The 23,919-nt window shown below is 41.3% G+C and overlaps 2 protein-coding genes and 1 long non-coding RNA gene across 4 annotated transcripts in view; 1 reads left to right on the top strand and 2 right to left on the bottom strand.

Annotated features, from left to right (window-relative positions):
• The window catches only part of LOC141768540 (nuclear factor 1 C-type-like), an 83,321-nt gene extending 74,205 nt beyond the window's left edge, over positions 1-9,116 (bottom strand). For both annotated transcript variants that reach the window (XM_074636932.1, XM_074636930.1), the window contains exon 1: positions 8,248-9,116. In XM_074636932.1, the coding sequence (XP_074493033.1) occupies positions 8,248-8,343 (96 nt within the window). In that variant the 5' untranslated portion in view covers positions 8,344-9,116. The remainder of the gene's footprint in view (positions 1-8,247) is intronic.
• The window catches only part of LOC141768565 (uncharacterized), a 194,959-nt gene that overhangs the window by 32,342 nt on the left and 138,698 nt on the right, over positions 1-23,919 (top strand). The window lies entirely within an intron of this gene.
• On the bottom strand, positions 15,447-23,311 carry LOC141768353 (macrophage mannose receptor 1-like). Its single transcript, XM_074636584.1, has 6 exons — positions 23,167-23,311; positions 22,778-22,968; positions 18,818-19,034; positions 17,952-18,299; positions 17,651-17,748; positions 15,447-17,161 (listed from the first exon to the last, which is right to left on the bottom strand). The coding sequence occupies exons 1-6, from the start codon at positions 23,246-23,248 to the stop codon at positions 17,045-17,047; spliced, it is 1,053 nt and encodes a 350-aa protein (XP_074492685.1). The 5' UTR covers positions 23,249-23,311; the 3' UTR covers positions 15,447-17,044.

Genomic DNA, 23,919 nt, shown 5'->3' with positions numbered 1-23,919 from the left:
AGACCTCAGATCAGCTCTTACTGCTTGTTTTTCTCTGGTCTGTGAAATCTTGCAGATGCCGTTAGGAGCACCGGAGGACACAGAGGAACATGATTTTTTCCACGTTACTGTTTCAGGTACTACTGTCACAATATAACGACCATTTTATAGAAATAACTTTTTTTAATCATATTTGCTCCAATCTCGCCTACTGATGCTTTAACAGAGGCTGATGAGGTAATCCGCTGTATTTACTGCATGAGGTCACGCTATTTGTTACAGGAAAATTCTCAATAAGCGCAGATGAGATTTACAGGAGCCACAAGGAAAACTGCTGTGATGAAAGGAAACATGCATTAAATATAGGTTTGTATGTAACTAAAAAACGAGTATCAAAAACAAGCAATTACACTGTTATTAATGAATGAATGAACCCAATATGGGATTACTGTATTGCAGATGAATAGTTGTGGTTTTGTGGTCATTGAACTTGAATTTGAACTGTAAAATCCCTACAGGCTGCAGCTAAACTGTTTGTAAAGACGTGTGAACATATAGTATACCAACATGTCCACCTCCACCCGCTCCATCTGTCCATCTCTCTCCCTCCACTCTGTGTATGTTTTGTATATTTTGTGCGTCTTTGATTTATCTTATACTTCATGAACTCTCCTCGACTCACAGAACACATCCTGGATGTTCAGCACTGACTGACTGCGTAATGAGCTGCTATCTTAGTATACCAGACGCTCAATACATGCAGATTGCAGCTGCAAGCTCAATGGAAACCGTAGTTACTGTAGTGAGCAGTAAACTGAGACAACTACAAATGATCACCAGTTTGCATCCTTCCATTGTGCGAGTTATGAGGACTCAATAGAGAGCATACATTGCACACTCCAGAAACTCTAGAACAACTACAGAATGGACTATATAGTGAGGCTGTTTTCAAGGTCAAGAGTAAACTTTAAAGGGACTGTATGTACGTTTTTACACATTTTTTTACACTAGGATTAACATCGGCCGGGCCTTGGATTCATGGAGAGACCTTTGTCCGGTCATCTAACATTACTGCCAAGCATGTGAAATATAGAGTGATATTGTGATTTTAGCTACTAATGTTGCTAACTTTAATCAACATGATGCCTGTCAAGCACGTTCAGTCTCGTGTTTGTCGCCTCACTATTTGACCGATGCTCGCTCGCGTCTACGTAGTGCGAGGACAAACGCGAGCAACAGGAGGCTGACTTTCGTTGATTTAACGGCCACAGGTGTCACTGTTAACAAGACATTTCTGATTCTTACATAGAGCTCCTTTAAAGGGACTTTTTGTAACTTTCAGAAATGCTTCTTAACAGCGACACCTGTGGCCGTGAAATCAACGAAAGTCAGCGTCGGGCTCGTGCTTGTGCTCGCTCTACATAGACATGAACGAGCATCGCTCAAAACAGTGAGGTGTCACACGTCAGCTCAAACCACAATATCCCTCTATATTTCAGCTGCTTGGCAGTGATGTTAGCTGACCAGACGAAGGTCTCTCCATGAATCACTGCTGATACTGTGTTTGCTTCTCCTGCCTCAGTGCAAGCCTCAGCAGCGGGGCTCCGCAGCGGGGCTCCGCAGCGAGAAACTCGTCTCCCTCCGCACGCAGCCGGAGTGAACAAGGAGACACCGGCACCCGGTCGGTAACGAGACGACAAGGTTTCTCTCTGCAGAGCCCCTTCACTTCATAAGACACGGAAAACCTCTGTTGGTCTGGTGAAGCTGCAGCATTTATTTCTGCACAAACGTCCACTGTACATTCACTAGATATTCTCAGAGCTAAACTAACTCTTCTGCAGTGTGGAGTGAGTGCGCGTTCAAGTCTAGAGGTGGAGCGAGTACGCGAGAACACGCGCGCTGTCTGAGTGAAGGCAAGCTGCCAGAGGAGCTGGGACGCCGGCCACACGCGAGCGCGCATGTGTCCCGACCCGGTACATTTATACGCTTACAAAGTTACAAACAGTCCCTTTAACTTAAACCCCTATGGAGTGGTGCAGGAATGAGTCCTAAAACCCCTAAACGAGTTAGCATTTTAGCACTTCTGGTTCCCTCGTCTGGAAGTCAGTGCGTTTTTTGAATGGGTTTTTATGTAAATGTCTGTAATCAGGTCTGTGGTTAACACAAGCTGAAGAGATTTTGACGTTTTGTTCTACGATATATGAACTACATCAGTAAATATCCCACTCATGAATTTTGAATCCTTTAAGTGTCTTATATAAAGGCGGTTGCTAACAAGTGGCTAAATGAGACTACTAAACGTCATCCCACCGACTCGTCCTCCTTGACAGCCTTGTTGTGTATACTCGTGCTCATGTGACCATGGTGTAGTTCGTTTATAGCCTAACGTTAGCTTTTTATTTCTGCCGATTGCATTCACTCTTCAAAAATCATAAAAGTGGTGTTCATATGTGGAGATTATCTTGCTGAACAAAACGTGTAAGTATCATAAACGTGTGTTTGTCAGAGAGCTTATTTTTTGCAATAATCCAAAACCCGATGGAACAATCCCATTGGCTTTTTGTTGAGGGAACCATGGCGATGCTACCTTCCTGGTTGGCCTACAAAAATACGTCATCAAGGGGGCCTTATATGAAAGTGATGCTCTCAGGCAAGGGAAGCCATTAGATAACACTTACTTCCAGTGCAGATGCTGGAAATGAAAAACCATGCACACAAACATAACTATTAAAGGGGAACACCACCTAAATAAAGAATTCTAATATGGTATTTCCATGGACGAGGAGAGATCAATCAATATTTTTTTTCAAGTTCCAAACTTGTGATGTCATCGGGAATAAAGTCTGAAGCTGCTCCGTAGACGATGAATGGGAGACTGACTTGGACCCACAGAATGTTTGTTTTCTTTTTTTATACCCAAATGAGCTTTATTCTATTGTCATGTTCTCAGTTGTGAAACAGAAAACGTCTCCATGTACTCAGAACATTCTCCTGGCTGCTCTCAGTGTCATCTAGAACATCTTTCCCAATTCATTGTCTATGGAGCGGTTCCACACTATATACTCCATAACATCACGAGTTTGAGTTTTAGCACTCTAGTTTTTGGATTTGGGAGAGATTTGTTCGTGTTTACTTATTTATTTTGGACTGTTTTAGACCATAGGAATAACATGTATGAATTTTGAAAATGGGCGTAGTTCCCCTTTAAATCCACCGTTTGATCCATTTCCTTACAGGTTCAGCAGACGCAGCGATAAAAGTTTGGCAGTAGTGCCCAGAGTATACCAGCATTATCCTGACTAATATCATGTGTGGCTGAATTATACTCGTAAATATGCCCCACACTTCTTTCTTTAGCTGCTAGAGGGCAGCATTTCACTATTCATGGTGCATGAAAGCAGCAGTGTACAGCCTCTAACCCTCTGTAGTTGTGATGAGGGCGGGAGCAGGAGTAATATAAGGCAGAGCTGCGTCTCTCTAAGCATCCAGAGGACAGATGTTGATGCAGGAATGATCTGCTTTAAGACTCATCAGCTGGACTTACAGGGCTCAGCCTCTTTCTGCTGGATTCACACATCCCACAGTACGAGAGTTTGGTGAGACTTCCAGTGACAACTCCATCTGGAATAAACTCACAGTTGGAGATCTTTCTAACCGTCTTGGTCTGCGATGGACAGTTAAAGCAATAGAAGAGGAGAATAAGCACCTAAAGAAATTTGATACCAAGCTGAAAATCAATCTTTCACTGACCTTGAGACCTCAAAAAGATGAGGATTTCAAAAAGAAAAATCTGAGTTTCAGAGACTTTGTTTCCTGCATTCTGGTGACTTTTAAAGAATGAATATAACAAAATATTAAATACACTGTAACAGCATTCTTTGTTAAATAGGCCTACTTTGAATTCTCAGGAAAGAAAACGGAATAATTCACCCCTCTGACGTGAATCTCTGGTATAAACTAGGCTCATATTCATCACGTTTCATTCTTTCATTCATTTATGTTTTGTTCCTGCTTGAGAATTTCTTTGTCTTAGTTCTCTCCATTTCCCTCTCCTTCTCTCACTCACTGAAGGTCCTTTCAGACACAATGTGACAACGGCAACCACTGCGACCGCAGCTCAAACCGTGCCACGGTGTCGCAAGCATCTCTCTTCCACCAGGAACATTGGGTGTAGCTGTATTGTTGTCCGGGTGGAAACAGTAGTGCTTATACAGGCTGTACAGTGCCAGAAACAGGTTGTGATAATGAAAAGGACAAAAAGATGTGAACAGTAGTCATGAATTGGGAGAATTGGGACCCCCGGGAGGAAACTGGGAGGGAGCAATGAAAACGGGAGTCTCCCGGGACAATCGGGAGGGTTAGTTTAGATTAGATTAGATTGGATTTCCTTTATTGTCATTGTACAGGTACAACTAAATTGAGTTTGCAACTCCCCGCCACATACCCGATGCATTAAAAGACAGTCTATAAATATAAATATAGGGTATTATAAAAGCGACAGCTATAAGGTTAGGGACCAGTGTTGTATGTGCAAACTGTCTTAAAGGGCAGTAAAAGTAAGTAGACAATCTAAAGCAGTATAAAAGACAATGATTATAATAAAAACAATGATTATAAAATAATTAAATGCATAATAAATAGATATCATGTGCAATATCATAAAACAAATAATGCAATTCAAAGTGGAATGCAGTCAAAGGTTAAAGTGCATCAAAAAATAAAGTGCATCTAGTCCATGTACGGAAGGGGGGGGGGGGGGGGGGGCTTCCATAGCTGCCATAATTCCATAACTGGGGGGGGGCAGCACAGCCTATGCAGTCCATGATCCATGATCCATGTTCCATGTACTTATGATCAGTCCAATCAGGGTTGTGTCATCTGCAAACTTCATTATGGTGTTGGAAGCGAATGCAGGTTGGCAAGTATGCTGACCACTTCTGGTTTAAAGTTTCAAATCCGTTGCACGTCTGACCACACCCCAGCAGTGATGTCATCATAGAAATAGAATAGGAGTAGAACGGATCATTGAACTGTCATTTGCCTAGTACAAAAGTTGTTGTTAGTTGTCATGGTGACGACACACGTCAGTGGGGCTGTGAAGTGTGTTCGCAGCTCACCGGAAAGAGAGCGGACGCAGCTCCGGAGATGAATGGCTGACTAGTTAGCCAGGTAGCTTGTCCTTCTCCAGAGCAGCAGGGAGGGAGGCAGAGGGACCATTAGACCCAGCGTTGGCACCAAGCCCCCTCAGGAAGAGCACCGGTCGTTGATCCCAACTTTCGTAGTGGCCAAACGCTGGTACTGCAACTTCCGTGTCCGTCACGTGATGCCATTGGGCCCAAAAATACTTTTTCCCATAGACTAACATTGAGAAATAGACATCTGTAACTCAGCAGATCTTTTTTTTTTAGGTGAATCAACTCCCCAGTATGAACACTCTAATAGCCCTTATTTAAATCATTAGGTCCTAAAAGTAGTAAAATGCACTAATAGCTGAATCCAGAGTTATTTCCCTTCCTCCGTTTATGAGACCCAGACTGCAGCTGGAGCGAGGGCCGGAAGAAAGAGTTAGCAAGTCGTGACGACAGCGTGACGGCTGTGACCCCGTGACCGAGCCATGTGACCGACTGTTGCATGGGCCCAATGGATGCGCAAGATCGCCGGAAGATCCAGGTACTTTTCCAGACGGAAGTTGAGCCATTTTGTCATCATGCGCCACTGAGCAACTCTCATAGGAATGAACGGGGCCCCGCCTCCAACGCTGTAGTTCTCTTAATACATCCACGGTCGGCACTGGCCACCAGCCAGCTGTTCGGCTCATTTTCTGTTAACCAGTGCGGCATTAAAGCATGGCGGAATAAGCAAGCTAGCTAACTAGCGAACAGCTGGCTAGTTGCTTATTAAGCCAGCCAGCTGTTCTAAGTTAGCTATAGCTAATTCCCCGCTCCATAAGAAAATATCGTGCTGTTTACTCCACTGCATATTTCTGACAGCTAAAGTTGATGGTTGTTTTACAAAATTACAATTTATATACAAAACATATGCTGAGCCTAAAATATGATGCATTACTATCAGTCAGTGTTGGTCAATGTAATAGGTTACAGATTAGTTACCCTGTTAAAGATGTAATAAGTAACTATTTTAATTATGTTTTAAACTGGGTCAACGCAGCTAGATGTTTCCTCAGGTTTGACACTTTGATGTTGAAAGCTTTTTCACCACTGGTAAAAAAAAAAAAAAAAAAAAGCTTTATGCTGTACAGTAATGTTAGAGCTCTTTTTCTGATTTTAGAAGGAAAATATTGTTGAATTTCCGTCGCTAAAAGGTCACCCGCCTTGGCGTTTTACTTGCTTTTACTTGTAATGGAGTAGGCTATTTTTACAGTGTGCTATTGCTACTTTTACTGAATTGAAGGGTCTGAATACTTCCACCATTGCTGGCTATGCAAACACTACCTGAACTCCTTGGTGGGTTACTGATTTAAAGAAAGTAAAGGACTAAAATACACTGTTGTTGGTGTTGCTGATGCTCTTAACACAAAAAGAGCAAGCAAAAAGCCTCCCAGCAGAAGTGGGAGCTGTTGAGAGGATTAAAGAGGGGGGGCAGTCCGAGGGCTGAGCACGAATGGCTTCAGTTCAATCTTCAGATCCTCTCTGACATTTACAGATTAACTACAAGAAGAAGAAGAAGAAGAAGAAGAAGAAGAAGAAGAAGAACAAGAAGAAGAAGAAGAAGACATTTTTGAGACTCTCACGATTTTCCAGGATCACTGATAACAGCATCAAATAGGCTTGAACCCATTTCGCTACAACTGGCACTTTCTATCATTCTTCATTCAGTTCCCACGAGACTTTCAACACCCAACAATGCAATCTGAAGACTTTTTGTTTTTCCCCTTTCTTGTTTTTGACCCTCCAAACTCATTTATGAGGGCTGTTTGCTGATGGTTCAAACTCTCTTTTTGCTGGTAACTAGTAAAGTACATTTACTGTCAAACTTTTCCCAAACATTGATTCTTGACATGTAAAGAAATGTGTATTTGGGTCAGTGCCACCCGTGTGCCGGTCCCTCTCCTCTTCCCCCCATTATTATGAAGATCATTACTGCCTGCTGCCCTCCCACACATCACTTGCCACCCAGTGAGTTTAAACCTAAACTGGATGTGACTGGAAGCACTGGGTCTTTAGTTTGCAACGAAATGGAACAATGAAATACTAGAATTATCATGCTCTTAATGTCATCTCACGGAATAAACAAACAAAAAAAACCGGCTTCTGTAGTTACAGTTCTGTTGTTGCGCGGCATAGCCGACACTGCACAGTTCAGTTAATAATCACTGATCTAATCTGACCAAATCCACTCAATAATCGTACACAACACCAAACCAAATGCAGCCAGAATACAGAGAAGGTCAAACATACTGTTATTGCCAGTGTACCATAAATGATGAGCCTTCATCATTTATGGTACACTGTTGAGCTTTAACAGTACTGTGACAGACAGCTGACTAGCAACAGTCCCAGTAATATTATAGGCTACTGAGAAAAGTCATGTGACTGTTAGTCATAGAAAACATTTCATTTCATTCAGTGTTAATATTCTAAAATGGTTAAATGAAGAGAAAGTTCCTGCAGTCCAGTGTTCTTGTTTTTTATATTAAAGGTCCCATATTATAAAAAAGTGAGATTTTCATGTTTTTTTTATTATAAAGCAGGCTTAAGTGCTATATAAATACTGTGAAAGTATTGAAACACTCAATCCACAGGGAAATACACACAGCCCATATTCAGAAACTCTGCATTTGAAACAAGCTGTCAGGATTTCTGTTCATTTGTGATGTCACAAATATACAATATTTAGACCCTTTACACAGATTTAAACGTAAACATTCTAAATGTGTCCCAGTTTATTCCTGGTTGTAGTGTATGTGAATGTCATCAGCTGACAGGAAGTATACATGGACCCAAGCTGTTGCCTGGCAACGCATTCTGTTGCAATTTCGTCAAAATGTGCTAAAACGGAGCGTTTCAGACAGAGGGTGAATAGAGGCATATTCAGGCCGACAGTATGAGGAAAATAAAGTTTTTTTTTAACATTACAGCATGTAAATATGTTCTTGTACAAACACAAAATACATGAACCTGAAAATGAGTATGATATGGGACCTTTAATATTGATAAAACATAAATCTGATCAAAATACTCCAGAGAAGTACTGATTCCCTCTACAGGAAGATCCCTAAAGAAGTCAAAGGTCAGAAGTCCAACTCACCATCCACCATGTCTTGGCAGTGACATCATAACAGAGTTGCCACTTCACCGAGCCGTCTGTCTCACTGCAGCCTCCTGGTGTAGCCGACGTCGCCATGACAACAGAGGTGAGCTGTTGAAATGTCGAGTAGGCTAAAGATGGTTTTGGAGAAAAAAAAAACAGGATCTGTGGTAAATCCGAGAGAGACTGGCAGTACGGTGGTGTGCTTTTGATGCTTCTCTCAGTAAGTGTTGTTTCTGTTCTGCGTGAGTTCAGTTCCAGTCCCCGTAGATCCCAGTCCCCGTGTAGATCCCAGTCCCTGTGTAGATCCTGGTCCCTGTAGATCCCAGTGCCCGTGTAGATCCCAGTCCCCGTATAGATCCCAGTCCCCGTATAGATCCTAGTCCTCGTATAGATCCCAGTCTCTAATCCAGACTCAGAAACTCCGACAACAATTTATTCACTCAGAGGAGTTTTAACCACAGAGCCGAGCTTTCACAAGTCCCAGTCCACCATGTGTTCCACTTCTAGCAGTTCTGTCTTCATTCGCCGAAGCCTCTTACCTGCCACTCTATAAGCTGTGGTCCTCCTGTCCCCCACCGCCGCCTCGAGTAAATCCTCTACACACCCACAGACGCTGTCAAAGATTCATACAGCAGCTAAAATAAAAAAAAATATATATATCACCTGGATTATTTCAATTCAAGCAAAACTCCAGGAGACATTCAGCTTTTGTTAATCAGGCCTCCTCCGATCATCCCCCCATAGTCCTGAACAGATCCCAATGTTGTTTCTCCAGCGTCTCTCAGCACCTGTCAAACAGTGTCCTTACGCAGGGACTCGCCGTTTTAAAAGTGCAATCAAGTTCTAGTCTCTCTGTCTTATTCAAAGTGGAAAAAAGCAGCAGCCACCAGCCAGACCAACCAGCCGGCCAACCCCCCCCCCCCCTCTTGATTCCACCGAGTGGGCTGTCACTCTGAGGAGGCGGATTAGGAACAGACACACACAGACATCAAATGCTTCTTAGGGACTCCTACAGCTGCTATAATATATAAATGTTGTATCACATTATGGTTAAAACACAAATAACCCGTTTTCATCATGACATGGTCTGTCTGTGTGTCTGTCCACTGTGACTCAGTGCCCATTTTCATATAACGGCATTGACCTTTCTCTGTTTGTCTCTCCTTCTCTCCTTCTTTCCATCCTCCTCACACCCTCTGAACCAAAAGGGTTCTCCAGGGGACCTCACGTCTAGTTCTGGGACTTTGGACCATAGAGGCCCTCACAAAAAAGAAGTACACTTCAAGTTTGTTTTTCGAAGTACACTTAAGTATTGTTCAAGTGTAATCCCAAGTATACTTTATGTAATATGTATACTAATATCAATGTACTAGTAGCATACTTTGTAAGTGCACTACTTGAATACTTCTTGGGACTAAAAAAACTAAAAAAAGTATACTTTTAAGTATACTTTAAATGTAAGAGTAGTAAACTTTGAGTACACAACTAGTTTACATACAATTTGTATTTTGTACTGCAACTATAATATGAACTATACTACAAGTGAGCTTATAGGTACAGTATACTGTTATGTTACTAGTTATATACTTAAAACCCACTTTTGAGTTTTTGAAAGTACGCTTTAAAGTATACTCTCAGTAAACTACTAGTTTAATAGCTTTTTAGTAAACTTGTAAGTGAACTTATACTTTTCTGTATACTTTTCAGTATAAGCCAAGTATACTTAGACTCTTCTGTATACTTGTCAGTACAAGCCAAGTATACTTAAGTATAATTTTGTTAAGTATATCTCTGATAAGTACATAAAAGGTACTCTGAAAGCATACTCTCTTATTTTAAGTTTAAAAGAAATATACTTCAAGTTTGTTTTATGAAGTACACTTAAGTATAGTTCAAGTGTAATCCCAAGTATACTTTATGTAATACGTATACTTATATCAATGTACTAGTAGCATACTTGTAAGTGCACTACTTGAATACTTCTTAGGACTAAAAAAGTATACTTTTAAGTAGTGTACTGCAACTATAATATGAACTATACTACAAGTGAGCTTATAGGTATACTGTTAGTTTACTAGTTATATACTTGAAACCCACTTTTTAGTTTTTGAAAGTACACTTTAAAGTATACTCTCAGTAAACTACTAGTTTAATAGCTTTTAGTAAACTTGTAAGTGAACTTATACTTTTCTGTATACTTGTCAGTATAAGCCAAGTATACTTGGACTTTTCTGTATACTTGCCAAGTACACTTAGACATTTCTGTATACTTGTCAGTATAAACCAAGTACAATTAAGTATAATTGTGTTAAGTATATCTCTGATAAGTACATAAAATGTACTCTGAGAGCATACTCTCTTATTTTATAGCTGAAGTAGGCGAGATTGGAGCAAATATGATTAAAAAAGTTATTTCTATAAAACGATTGCCTTCATCGTGACAGTAGTACATGAAACAGGTAACCTGAAAAATATCATATGCCTCCGGTGTCCTCCGGTGCTCCTAACGGCATCTGCAAGATTTCACAGACCGGAGGAAAACAAGCAGTAAGAGCTGATCTGAGGTCCTGCTGTCCAGCTGCCGTCTATGAGAGCCGGCTGTCAATCACTCGCAAACTCCGACCAAACGGTCAAACCAGGCAGCGCTGATCATACATGAATCAATATTATGTTACGTTAATGCCTATTTCTCTCCTCAAATGTTCTCAGAATAATCTTTTAGTTTAGTTGTTAAATGAGGTTTGTGACGCTGCCGCCATTGTGAAATCTGGTGAAGGACCGCCAGATTCTGGTCACATGACCGGAGCACAGCCAATAGGAACGCTCTCCCTCTGAAATGACCTGTGATTGGTCAAAGTCTCCCGTCACAGGCTAGATGTTCTAAAGCCTGAAAACAGAGCCATGAGGAGGAGCAGAAGTCTAGCTTTCTCTCAGAACACTTGAATAACAATATGCTGAAAGGTTATCATGGGATTTTTGCCCAATGATGCCAAAAATATACTGCCTACTGCAGCTTTAAGTTTAAAAGAAGTATACAGATAGCACACTTGAATAAAGTTATTTTTTGTAAGGGGGAACCGTTTATGGTGTTGTTGAAAACCCTTCAAGAAAGCATTAGATGTTCTCAATGAGCAGAGCTTTTTGTAATACTGGATTATCCAGTAATACACTATCAGGAACAATCTCAAATTCAGATCTTAAATTAAGGAGGGTCACAATTGTAAAAATCCAGAGCATAAAGGATCATCGTTGACCTTTTGAAGACCAGTTTGACAAAATAAGCTGAAAGGAATAGTTCAACATTTTGGGAATGATGCTTATTGACTTTCTTTTTTAAGAGTGAGTTGTAAACATGGACATCAATCTCTTGTCTGTGTGAAGTATAGAGCTGGAGCCAGGACATGGTTAGCCTAGCTTAGCATTAAGGCTGGAAGCAGGGTTAAACAGCTGGCTAGCCAGCCAGGGGCGTGACGAATAAACAACACAAAAATGCAAAATACTATTAGTACCGGCAGCGATGTGAATCTGCGACAGTTGCAACACTTTTTCAATAAAAGGTTTGAATAGATTCATGCAGGCAGAGGACCAACCACCAAGATCCTATTAACCCAGAGCAGCGTCTGGCAGTCTGTCTGAGCTAAATGATTGTATAGGCTAAACTACTGTAAGCTATTTTGATTTCCTTTTAGCAAAATGCCGTTGAGTGAATTTGCCTCTGGTAAACAGTTACGCAGTGTATATGTCTAGGGCTTTTATTGTGAAAGGTAAGAACAGAAGGCGTTGATCTGGTCTGCGATGCCTTTGTTGAAAGGAGTAATAAAGTTTGCCGTCTTGGTTCGGACTACGGAGCCTCTGTGTTGTTGTACACTATAGTGTACGTAATGAATATGTCCGTTCCGCACAACACGATTGGTTGATGCGGGGTTTTTTTCGGGCGATTAATTTGTACTTTCACAAAGAACGCCGTGATACGCGTCGAAAAATTTACGTAATTTCTTATCAAAACGAGGACGATTTTTCTGAGGTTTTGCACCGCGAATAAAAGCATCAACCAATCCCATTGTGCGATTGAGTTACGCGTATATTTATTTTTTATTTTATTATAAAACAACAACTCGAAGGCTCCGTATCCCGAACCAAGATGGCAAACTTTATTACTCCTTTCAACTGTGACAAAAGCAGCCCAGAGCAGATCAACTCCTTCTGTTCTTATCTTTCACAATAAAAGCCCTAGACATATAATATTTGCAGGTACGTATTTTTGCATTTTTGTGCTGTTTATTCGTCACATCCCTGGTTTGTAACCAAGTACAAACTCTTAACCACAGCAGTAACAATTCTACATGTTTTTGTAACAGTGAATTGTATTAGATTTGGAAGAGACTGGCAGAACTACGTATGTTGTCCTGTCGCTAGATCCAAAACAACACCGATATGGGCCATTTATCTATTCAACTTAGTAGTTCTTAGTAAACCAACCCATTCACAGTGCCTTCACCCTCAGCTGAGAACCCTTATGTGGAGGACCGCTGGTTCTTCAGGGTGTGGTAACAGTGTGGTCAGGTTAGTGTCTATGTCAGCCCACAGAGCTATAGAGCCTTACAGCTGAGGCCTTGAGGTCTCTGGATCAGACCAACCGCAGCCTACTGTGGAGAAGGTCAGGACTCCTCCACCAAATGTCACACTGCTGTTTTAGGCTCGCCTTTAACTGGCATCATTCTTTCTGGTAGCGCTGCTCTACATTGTTCTTTTCATTGGATTTCTACATTCTATTTACTGCTGCTGGAGAGGAGAGGACGGAAACTTTAACACGAGGGTTTAGCCATGTGAAACAGCCCACCTGCCACCACACACATGCACATACTGTAAACTAAAACACAGTCTTGTAAGAAGTAGCCCAATCAGTCAACTCCCGGCTCCCACCCCCCCAGTTAATTAGCAATTAGCCTCCCTCGGAGGTGTAAACATCCAGCCTATCAGCCTTAAACACAGCAGCCCTAAGCCAATCACAGAGTTGGTCCAGAAGAACAACAGAGAGAACATAAAGAGAGAAAATTACAGGACAGAATACACACACACACACACACACACACACACACACACACACACACACACACACACACACACACACACACACAGTCTCCATTACCCTAACCCCTGACTAGCAGACCTCACACTTACAGAATGACAGAGCAGAACAGCCCTCTCTACTCTCTGTGGCTTCACAATCTGCTGTGCTTTTTCTGTCAATGCTCGACCTTTATCCACACTACGCTCTCAGCCTTCTGACATCATGTGTCCCATAAAGACGGTTTTCAATAGAATTCAATTGGAACAGATACATTTAGTCAGCAAAATTTGATATAGAAAATTGTATTCTTATCTATGTATGTTTAACATGATGATGATTTTCAAATAATAAGCTTACCAGATAGATTGTGTTTAGTATAAATTAAACAGAGACTGAAAAGTCAGCTGTCCGGGCCGGACCCACAGCGGAGCTACGGAGACGTAGGGCGGCCCGACGTGCTGCTCTGGATCTCGGTGTGGACAACGGACTGCTGTACGGACAGTTTACAGACAGGTTCTAGTGACACATCACACACACAAGGTTTATTCCCACCCTGAGGATGCAATGATTGTTTTTAAGAAATCTCTTAAGCCACTGTTTTACTGCTTAGTTTTTAGTTTTACATAAGAAAGTAGAGATACGTAACCTAGGCAACTAGTGTAGTAATAATAATAATTTATATAACACTTAAGCACAAAGTTCTTTCCAGATTAAAAGATTTACAGAATAAAAATAAAAAACTCTAAATCCCATGTAAGCCCCCCATATGATAAAATGAGGAACATGAGGAACACATACAGTATATCAAGCAGCACTGAGCTCATACAGAAAATGGAACTTGACGCCGTGGGTTGGTTTTCCTGATGCATACAATTGGGACATACTTATTCATAACATTGTGCCTTGAACTTTGACCCTCTTGCTCATATATCTGCTGCGCAGAGGATTGTGGGTCAGAATAGCCAGCATGCAGCATGCTGGCTTTCATACTGCAAAATGTGACCCGGATGTAGTAGGACATCCTGGTATTTTCGGCATACTGCATTTGACATTCGGATGGGACTCCTTTTATATTGATCCTTTTATTTGAACAGGATTGCCGCGGCGGTAACGGTGCCTCGCGGTGGCAGAAAGGGAGGGGGGACTTTTATTACCTCCGCCAAGGCCGAAGGCCTGAAGGGAAGGAAGCAGTTCATGTTTTCACCGGCATTGGTTTGTTTGTTGGTTTGCTGGTTTGTCCGTTTGGAGGATTACTCCAAAAGTCCGTAATGGATTTGAATGAAATCTTTTGGAGAGGTGGGGTGTGGCACAATGAACAAGATTTCTTTTTTTGGGCGGATGGGGGGGTGGCAGCGACGTACATGAAACCTGCTTTGGCGGAGGTCTGCGCTCTCCGAGTGTACTTCTAGTTCTCTTCTGTACTGTTGTTTCCTGCACTAGCTGCAGTATGCACCAACCACCATCAGGTGGCACATACATTAACGGCCATGGGGGTGAGAGATAGAAAGAGAGAGAGAGGGAGAGAGAGAGAGAGAGAGAGAGAGAGAGAAAAGAGGTGTGTGTGTGTGTGTGTGTGTGTGTGGGGGGGGGGGGGGGTAGATGTGATGAAAACCTTTCTTTGATCATGAAGCTCATTGTTACTGCACATTATCTCTGGTTTATCAGTGAAGTGTATGAACTACACTGCAGACTGGCGTCTCTGAACGGGTCCAGCACGGATTGAATTCGCATCAGCAGGTCGGGTCTGCGTTCAATGAGTCCGATGTATGAAATATCATCATCGGATATCATCGGATATCATCGGATATCATCTGATAATCCGTAATTCATTTATAGTTCAAAAACGAAAAAAAAAAACGTTTTGTTGTTAAGTTATTTGGGAGCCTACTGTGTGAGAGAATGTGTATTTTTATAGATCAATAGGTGTGGCAGCAATCGCTTCAGGGTGTCGGATCAGGACACTATTTTGTGCTCAGGTGAGAGTGTAGAAACAAAGAGATGCAGAGTCCAAGTGTAGAGTTAAGGCTGTTTATCTTGATGCAGTTCAAAGCATACAAAATAATGGTGTGTGAAAAATAATGAACCTTTAATGAGAAATTAAAGTGTTAAATGCAAGGTCCATCACAGTTTCTGTATATTTTCCATGGACACACACATGAACAGAAATGTCCATTAGGCATCAATCATAGCAGGTGAAGTCCAGCCGTCTTCTCCTTATCTGTATTTCTCCCTCAGTGCTGTATTTGGGGGTCTACTCAGTGCAGGCACACTGATGGCACATGCACAGCGCATGATCAAGCACTGGAGATAAGAGGAGGAGACATGCACAGAGCCACTGCTCTGAGATGGTGAGGTGGGGACCTCTGCTGGAAAGGACCACAAAGGCGATTTTCATTTAATTAATTAGGCTTTTAATTCACGCTGCACAACTAAATAGTACATCACAAAAAAACAACCCAAAAATACAATACATTATCTTAATCATAATTTGCCAGGCTCTGCATTGACCATGTCTGGAAAAATAACAAAAAGGATTGTGTACCTTTGTGTCTTTTGAGAGCTAGATCATAGAGCATTATGAACATATTCACTGCTTAATAACTGTGAAATAATCTTATTCAAATAAGCTAAAGTAGCCTTCTATCATCCTTTCTATGTATCTGGCTCCAACCGGACTCCTGTCTCGAGCATGAAATAGACTACTGGTCCTATGGTACACTCTACTGGGTGAAAACAGAACTACAACTACCAGACTGCAGCCTTCCTAGAGGAGTGCAAGGGATCTGGTGGAAGTGTCGGGTGTGTTGAAAGGAGTAGCCACATATAAAAAACAGCCCATAGTAAGAGTGTGAGAGAGAAAAGTTTCAATTACGTGAGAGTTCTGTATAACATCTGTAGAGACCCTCCCTGTAATTGATCACACACATTTGGGATAAAAGACATTTGTGTGTTAATGAAAAGAACAAAACTAAAAAAAAATCTATTTATGCAGCTATGTATGTATTTATTTAGCCTATTTATCTTCTACCGTTCCCCCGATCCTATGCTAAAATAACAGTAAAGTTACACTTTTATAGAATTACCAAACTATCTTCTTGGCTTTTATTTTGACATGTTTCCTTTTACTTCCGGGTCACGGGACTGCCGCTCTTTGATTCAAAAGTTAAAATGACAAAAAGAAACTTGAAGAAACCCAGTGGAGAGGGGGAGGGGGAAAGGAGCCACATTAATTGTTTGATGCACCGCCACCAAGGAATACTACCAAAAGAACCTTAAAACCAGAGTGACAGACCCATTGTCACAAAGAATATTTGAGAAGCTGGAACCAGCGAATATTTGGTATTTTTTGCTTCGAAGATATTACAATCACATGAAAAGTCACGTAAATAATTTTAGGGAAATTCCTTAAAGTTTTGCATCCCTAATTAGATGACAGCATAACAATAATACCTATAATTATGTTCTGTATAAGTTTGCATTTTGAAGGTTTCATATTTATTTTTGGATGCAATACTACTCTTTAATGAAGGCTTTTTTTTATTCAAAATAGCTTTTAAAGATTCTTCACAACATTAGACTAAAAGCATTAATTCATTTTCAAAATAGTTGCGACTAATTGATTAATCAGCTAATTGTTTGCAGCTCTATTCTGACCCGTTACATGAGGACTTTGAGGAAAGGAATCCACTTTTCTCTGATGAAAACAGACAGAGCAATTCAACATTAAAGCTCATTCTTTTTGTCCTTCTTCTCCTTGTGGAAGACTTTTCCATCCGGCTGCTTCTTCCAGCTCAGTTTGATGTCATCATTCACCCCCTGGTCCTTCAGCCTCTGTTTGAGCTGAGATACAAAACTCCTCAACATTATCACTCACATACAGAGATTACATTCTGCATTATTATTTATATTTGACTCATCTGGAAGCTCTATTGTAGGAGCACTCTGCTTCATATGTATACATGTTTTTTTCCTAAGATGGCGCCGACCTGTTGAAGTTTTTGACTTCCCCCTCTTTCTACTAGACTACTAGACACTACTAGACTCTTTACTTCTGCACGACTTCCTACACAACACTCATGCATGTCATGTATATGACCAAAGTATTGTCATATACTGTATACAGCCTTTGAATGTCATTTACTGCATGTTCTTATTTTGCTGTATTTATTATTTTATGTAGATCTTCATCTGTTTCCTACCGCCTCAGACTGTTTCTTGTACTGCTGTAACTTTGGGAATAAGTAAAGTTTTATCTTATCCTATTTTAATTTGCCTCTAAGAGTCATTTAGTTGTTCTGTTTTTGAATAAAAGTAGAAAACACTATTTACCTGCTTCAAGATGCTCTCCATCACAGCAGGGTCATTCAGATCCAGAGAGGGGTTCTCTTTCAGCAGACTCAGTCTTATCACTTGCTTTGTCGTTGTAGCTGTGAAAAAGAAAAATGACAAACTCTCTGTTCATATGATGAGTAGAATTTCATCAGTTTATACAATGACAGGGAAAATGTGGTAGTTACATCCTCCAGAACTTGATGTTTACTATTGATTTAGTTATATTATCATTTGGGATATCTGTAAGTAAACTTAAATCTAAATGTGAATACTATTTGAATCATGGGTCACCACTCACGTAGACTGTAGCAAATGAATCCTCTCTTGTCGTCACAGGGCCAGTCCTCCCAGTGTCCAGAGAGGCCGAAGTTTGCAGCCACACAAGCCTCCTGCCCATCGTTGCTATTAGGCTCCCCAGTATCCTGTCTCCAGTACCTAAATGAGGAGTTACTTCCGTCCGACCACTTCCAGTAGTCTCTGAAAAGGCCGATCCAGACTTTTTCTCCTGCAGGTACCAGCTCCTGCACCTTCTGGTTATCTGTCATGTTTCTCACACTGGCCAGGTCTGTGTAGGGATCTCTGCAGTAGCTCTGGGCCTCAGTCCATGTCATGGACATGTTGATGAAGATAAATGTCACATTCAGCCCTGAAAATAGATCACAGTGAAGTGCTGTGTAGAGGCATCACAGAATACAGCCTTCCATCCATGCAACATAATATATCATATAAATCCACTGAGATAAGGAATCACATTAATAAACTAATGGATTTGCAAAAATAAAAATGTAAGACATCATGTTAATAAATGCTATTGAGTATTTACCAGTCTCTCCATGTGAATAAAAATTTCCTTAATATCAATGGCCCATTCCCCACTTCCTACCCTCCTTGTTCAGACCACATCCATCTTTCCAAATTTTGATCTCAGCTACACACCTGTAAAGTTTCGTTACTGCATCTTGTACGGTTGTGATGCTATCGCAGTGACAGAATCTGTCCATTCTGTATAAACAGCTGATAAAGTACTCAGACACTTTGAATTGCACTAACCTGTATGAAAGGTGCTATACAAATAAAGTTAGTTTGATTGACTGACTGATAAGGCCAAAATAATTAAAACAAAGAGAAGCAGAGAAGGGAAATTTCACTAGTTAATATTCTCACCTCTGACATATAGGCAGACTGCCTTCAAGGGTTCACCACAATAGAGGTTATTCCATAGTCCATCATCATACATTTGCGTGCAGTGTTCACTGTTCATGTTGTTCGGTTCTCCAGAGGCCCATCGTCTGAACTCCGTCTCCCCGTGTTTGTAGAAACTTGTGTCTGACAGTGACCAATTCCAGCTGTCCAGGCCAGCGTACAGCCCTATCCAGGCTCGCTGAAAACAATATTTTGTTGTGATATAAAGAATTAGACCCTGCTCTAGCTTTTGTTCAAGACAATATTTGTGTGAATTCTGTAATACAGCATTTACAGTGTGTTTTCAAAATCTTTATTTATCAGTTGAAGAAACCTTCTAAGGTATCTTCAACTTCAACTTCTATTTCTTCCGAAAGGTTTTTGGAGTCTCACTACTTCTGCATACTTTCAGCTTCAGAAACCGTTCAAATATCAAAATATTCAGCTCTTTACATTCAACTTTTTATACCATTTATACTTTTTAAAGAGACTGTTTGTAACTTCTTACACGTATAAATCACCCGGGTCGGTGTCCCATGCGCTCGCAAATGCGCGCTCGCATGTGGCTACGCTGTTCAGACGAGACTCCAACACAAACTACACGGAAGCACCAAAACCTCAAAGTTCTATCTAGTGAAGCCCGTCTGTTAAACAGTGTTGGCCACGGTCGGAGGACGCGGGGGAGACCGTAGCTTTGGTCTCCAAGGCCGGAGTCTCTGCTGTACTCTGCTCCTCTGCCTGCTTGCCTTCACTCAGCTCGCTCCACTCTCACGTGCATGCTGCACACTACACACGGCAGAAGACTTCGTAGCTCTGAGAATATCTAGTGGACGTTTGTGCAGAAATAAATGCTGCAGCTCCTCCAGACCAACAGAGGTTTTCCGTGTCTTGTGAAGTGACGGGGCTCCGCAGAGAGAAACGTTATCGTCTCCGACCAAAACTCCGGTGTCTCCCTCCGGCCGCGGTCGGGAGGCTGAGGCAGGAAAAGCCAACACTAGGATCAGCATTGATTCATGGAGAGACCTTCGTCTGGTCAGCTAACATTACTGCCAAGCAGCTGAAATATAGAGTGATATTGTGGTTTTAGCTGACGTGTGTCGCCTCACTGTTTTGAGCGATGCTCGTTCATGTCTATGTAGAGCGAGCACAAGCGCGAACCCGACGTTGACTTTCGTTGACTTAACGGCCACGGGTGTCGCTGTTAACAAGCATTTCTGATTCTTACAAACAGTCCCTTTAAGATATACAGTATTAAGCTTTTTTCACAATTTTATTTACAATGTACAACATTCAGATTTTTTATATCTTTTACAGTTTTTGAATGATCACAGTTTAAGATTGATGCTGTTTTCAGACTTTTTCTGAGTTTATAGAGTTTATAATGGGTGTGTATTGGACGGAATGTTCAAAGCTAGAGTGGAGAGGACCTTTAAAATCTTCTGTAACTTTTCCGAACAAATTGCTCCCACACCCACAATTTTCCCTCTTCATACATAAAATGTGGGTAAAATTGTAAGAAATTGTGTGCTGATCGCAGTCATGTAACTATGGAATCAAACAGAGTCACACATTTGGCTCTAGGATCCCCACAGTTAGAGTAAGTCCAACAAACCGCTCCATAGAAAGCATGTTAAATCAGATGAGGAATGTCTCAAGGAAAGCAGACAAAGGCACTTTTCTAACCTGCTCTCGTGATCACATTTTTGACTCTACACACATAACATCAACATCAATACGTTCGAGTCTCTTCTCTCTGATGATAATAATATTTTGGCGATTTGACTCACGTTTTTGGACTAGGAAGAAGGGATTTGACAGGTAGTTTTGTATATACTGGAAAAACAAAGTTCGGAAACTTGTGTTTGGTGGATTATTTCTCTGTTGTTACAATGCTAATGGTCATTGTATTTTACATCGTTGGAAAGCCTGTTTATTTACCTTCGCAATGATGTCCCACTTGTAAGGATCATGCATTTGTGGGATGAGCAGCACAGCTGATTATGTGGGTAGCGCCCAAGAAAAATTTGCCAAAATGCTCCGTCAATGGTAAACAGTGTATTCTCCTGTTGGTATTGACTCTTGTTTTGAGTTGTTTGGTGGATTGGATGATTGAACTCTCTATCAGTAACAAGGAACAAACAAGACATATTGGCTATTTTACACTTTATTCATTTAATCCACCGTCAGGAGCCTCAGTAGCGGTGGAAGATCCATACGCAGCCACAACAGCCGGGCGCCTCCTCATGCTGGTCACCAACCTGGTCACACGTTGCTGTGGGATGGCGTTCCATTCCTCAACCAGGATTCGTTGCAGGTCAGCCAGCGTAGTTGTGTTGGTCACTCTAACACGTACAGCACGCCCAACCTGATCCCACATGTTGAATTGGGTTGAGGTGTGGACTCTTGGCAGGCCGGTCCATTCTCTCTACTCCCACATTGTGGAGGTAGTCTGTGATAACCCTGGCTCTGTGGGGGCGAGCGTTGTCATCTTGGAGGATGAAGTTAGGTGCCAGATTGTGGAGATATGGGATCGCCACTGGCTGCAGAATCTCATCCCGATATCTCACTGCATTGAGATGACCTTCAATGATGACAAGCCTTGTTTTGCCAGTGAGGGAGATGCCGCCCCCCCACACCATGACACTGCCCCCACCAAAAACTGTTACTCCATCGGTTCAACAATCAGCATAGCGTTCTCCACGTCGTCTCCATACTTTGACCCTGCCATCCAACTTTGGCAGACAGAACCTGGACTCATCACTGAACATGACATTCCCCCACATGTTCAGGTTCCATTGTCTGTGTTGTCGACACCAGCGCACACGGGCCTGACGGTGAAGGGCAGTCATTGCAGGCTTCCTGGTAGCCTTATGAGAATACATTGTTTAGAGCATTTTGGCAAATTTTTCTTGGGCGCTCCCCACATAATCAGCTGTGCTGCTCATCCCACAAATGCATGATCCTTACAAGTTGGACATCATTGTGAAGGTAAATAAACAGACTTTCCAACGATGTAGAATACAATGCCAATTAGCATTGTAACAACAGAGAGAAATCCACCAAACACAAGTTTCCGAACTTTGTTTTTCCAGTTTACAATCAACTGTCAGTTTAGATGCTGTCTGCCCCTCCCCTCTGTACTCCTGACTTTTACCCAATCATCATGGCAACCAACTCTGCCAGTGTCACATCTCAACTTCTAGGTTTTTCAGCAGTGCAATGCATTTGAGCTTTAACATTTTTCGGCAAGTCATTTCACATTTCTGCATTTTCAGCAATGCTTTGCAATTCATTTTAGCTGTCAGCATTCCCACGCATATTCAGCAGGAATTGCATTTTCTTGTTTTACATTAACTTTCCATTTACAGTCTTGATACTGCCTATCAGTTTGATCCTCTACGTCTTTATTAGAGGATTTTACAATTGCTTTGGCTCAACTTTCACAGCAGTTTCAGTTTGCAAAACTCTCAAAGGATAGGTACACCATTTTTCAAGTCTGTCTTAAAACAACAGTCAGGTTCCCATACGAACATTGAAAGAGGTTTTGCTTTCTGCTTTTCATACTGGACATTAAGAGGTCCCCTTGTAATGCTCTTTCAATGTAAATGAGGAAGGATGAAATCCACAGTTCTCATTCTGCGTAAGAATATATTCAGAAGATGTGAAGTTAATATGAAGCTTCTGATGTTCGTGGATATCTTCCAAAGTTACAATCTTTCTAATCTAAAATCCCCTCCTTTTGTTAGCATCCCTCCACTGCAGCTTATCAGGAAAACACTGTCTGGTGAAGCATTACGAGGGACGTTTATAATAAAAACACTTTCTAATTCTACTCTAATACATTTAGGAGGCGACTACTGTATATTAAGTTATTAGTTACTATGTAGGCTCAGATTTTACGTCAGCTGTCACTGACAAACTGAGAGAGAAAAGTGAACTCACATAGCTGTTATGTGGGTAGACCATTTTGTTTAAATCCACCGTGTTGTTCAGGATCGTCATATCCTCCATGTTGTCTATAGTGGCCAGGTCTGTGTATTTCTCTCTGCAGTAACTTTGTGCTTCAGTCATGTTCTTCGGGTCATAAACAAAATGGTATTGACGTTTAGCAGGTGATGAGACAGCACACAGCCCTGTAGTGACACACATGCATTTTTATTAGATTTAATACAAATGACAAATAACTCACTAATGTAGATGATCATTTTACATTAAAGTTAGACTGTACATCAAAGAAGGGAGAGTATTGTACACCTAAAGTAATGTCACAGGGATACCACTATACATATTATTAAAAATGGGAAATTAATAAAAACATATCAAACTCTTGCCTGACAGAGCGACGATGCTGAGAAGAACTTTTTCCATCCTCATCTCTACTGTGCTCCTCTCTTTCAGTCTGTGACTGTACATGTGCAGATGTTGAGACTATATATTACGTTATACATTACCCTCTTAGCTGCACTTTCGACTTTATGCAAAGTGGTTCAGGGAACAATTATTTGCCTATCAGGGTTTATTTTTCTTTATGACAGATAAACTGTATATGTTTGCTTACTGTATATGTACTGAACAGGCTGTTAGGCTTTTTTGATATTTGGTTTGATGGTTCCAACATGATGAGGGCTCCTTACTGACCACAGCCTCATAAAGCCATGAACATCTGGGACTCAGTGGGTTGAGCCGGTCGTCCTTTAACCACGAGGTTGGAGGTTTGATCTCCTGTCTGCATGTCCCAGTGTCCGTGAGCGAGACACTGAAACCCAAGTTGCTCACTGGACTGCTTCACAGCAGCCCACTGCTCCTTATGCTTAGGATGGGTTAAATGCAGAGGTCAAATTCCATGTATGTATATGATGAATGTAATAAAGTTTATCTGTGATGAATGATTATTATTCATTTTAAGGAAGTGATGTAAACATTCAGGTAACATACCTGCTGTTAAGAGCCATCTCAAGGTTGGACAGAGAGCAGGGAGACCACTCAGGAGACAGAACTAAATAGTTTTATTTGAGCGTAACTTTGATATTTTTCAACCTAGACCCCATTTTCTTTCGTAGTTTTTGTGTTTCACTGACTAATAG

This window comes from Sebastes fasciatus, chromosome 5 (assembly GCF_043250625.1).
Source record: "Sebastes fasciatus isolate fSebFas1 chromosome 5, fSebFas1.pri, whole genome shotgun sequence".
Classification (NCBI taxonomy): Eukaryota; Metazoa; Chordata; class Actinopteri; order Perciformes; family Sebastidae; genus Sebastes; species Sebastes fasciatus.
Note: the sequence above shows the minus strand (reverse complement) of the source record. Positions and strands in the feature narration are given on the sequence as shown.

Excerpts from the sequence above, each read along its gene's own strand:
- LOC141768353 (XM_074636584.1), bottom strand. The coding sequence starts at position 23,248 with ATGTACAGTCACAGACTGAAAGAGAGGAGCACAGTAGAGATGAGGATG. Across the intron at positions 22,969-23,166 it reads CAGCATCGTCGCTCTGTCAG|GGCTGTGTGCTGTCTCATCA; the intron begins GCAAGAGTTTGA and ends GTGTCACTACAG. Across the intron at positions 17,749-17,951 it reads ATTCATTTGCTACAGTCTAC|CTACAACGACAAAGCAAGTG; the intron begins GTGAGTGGTGAC and ends TCTTTTTCACAG.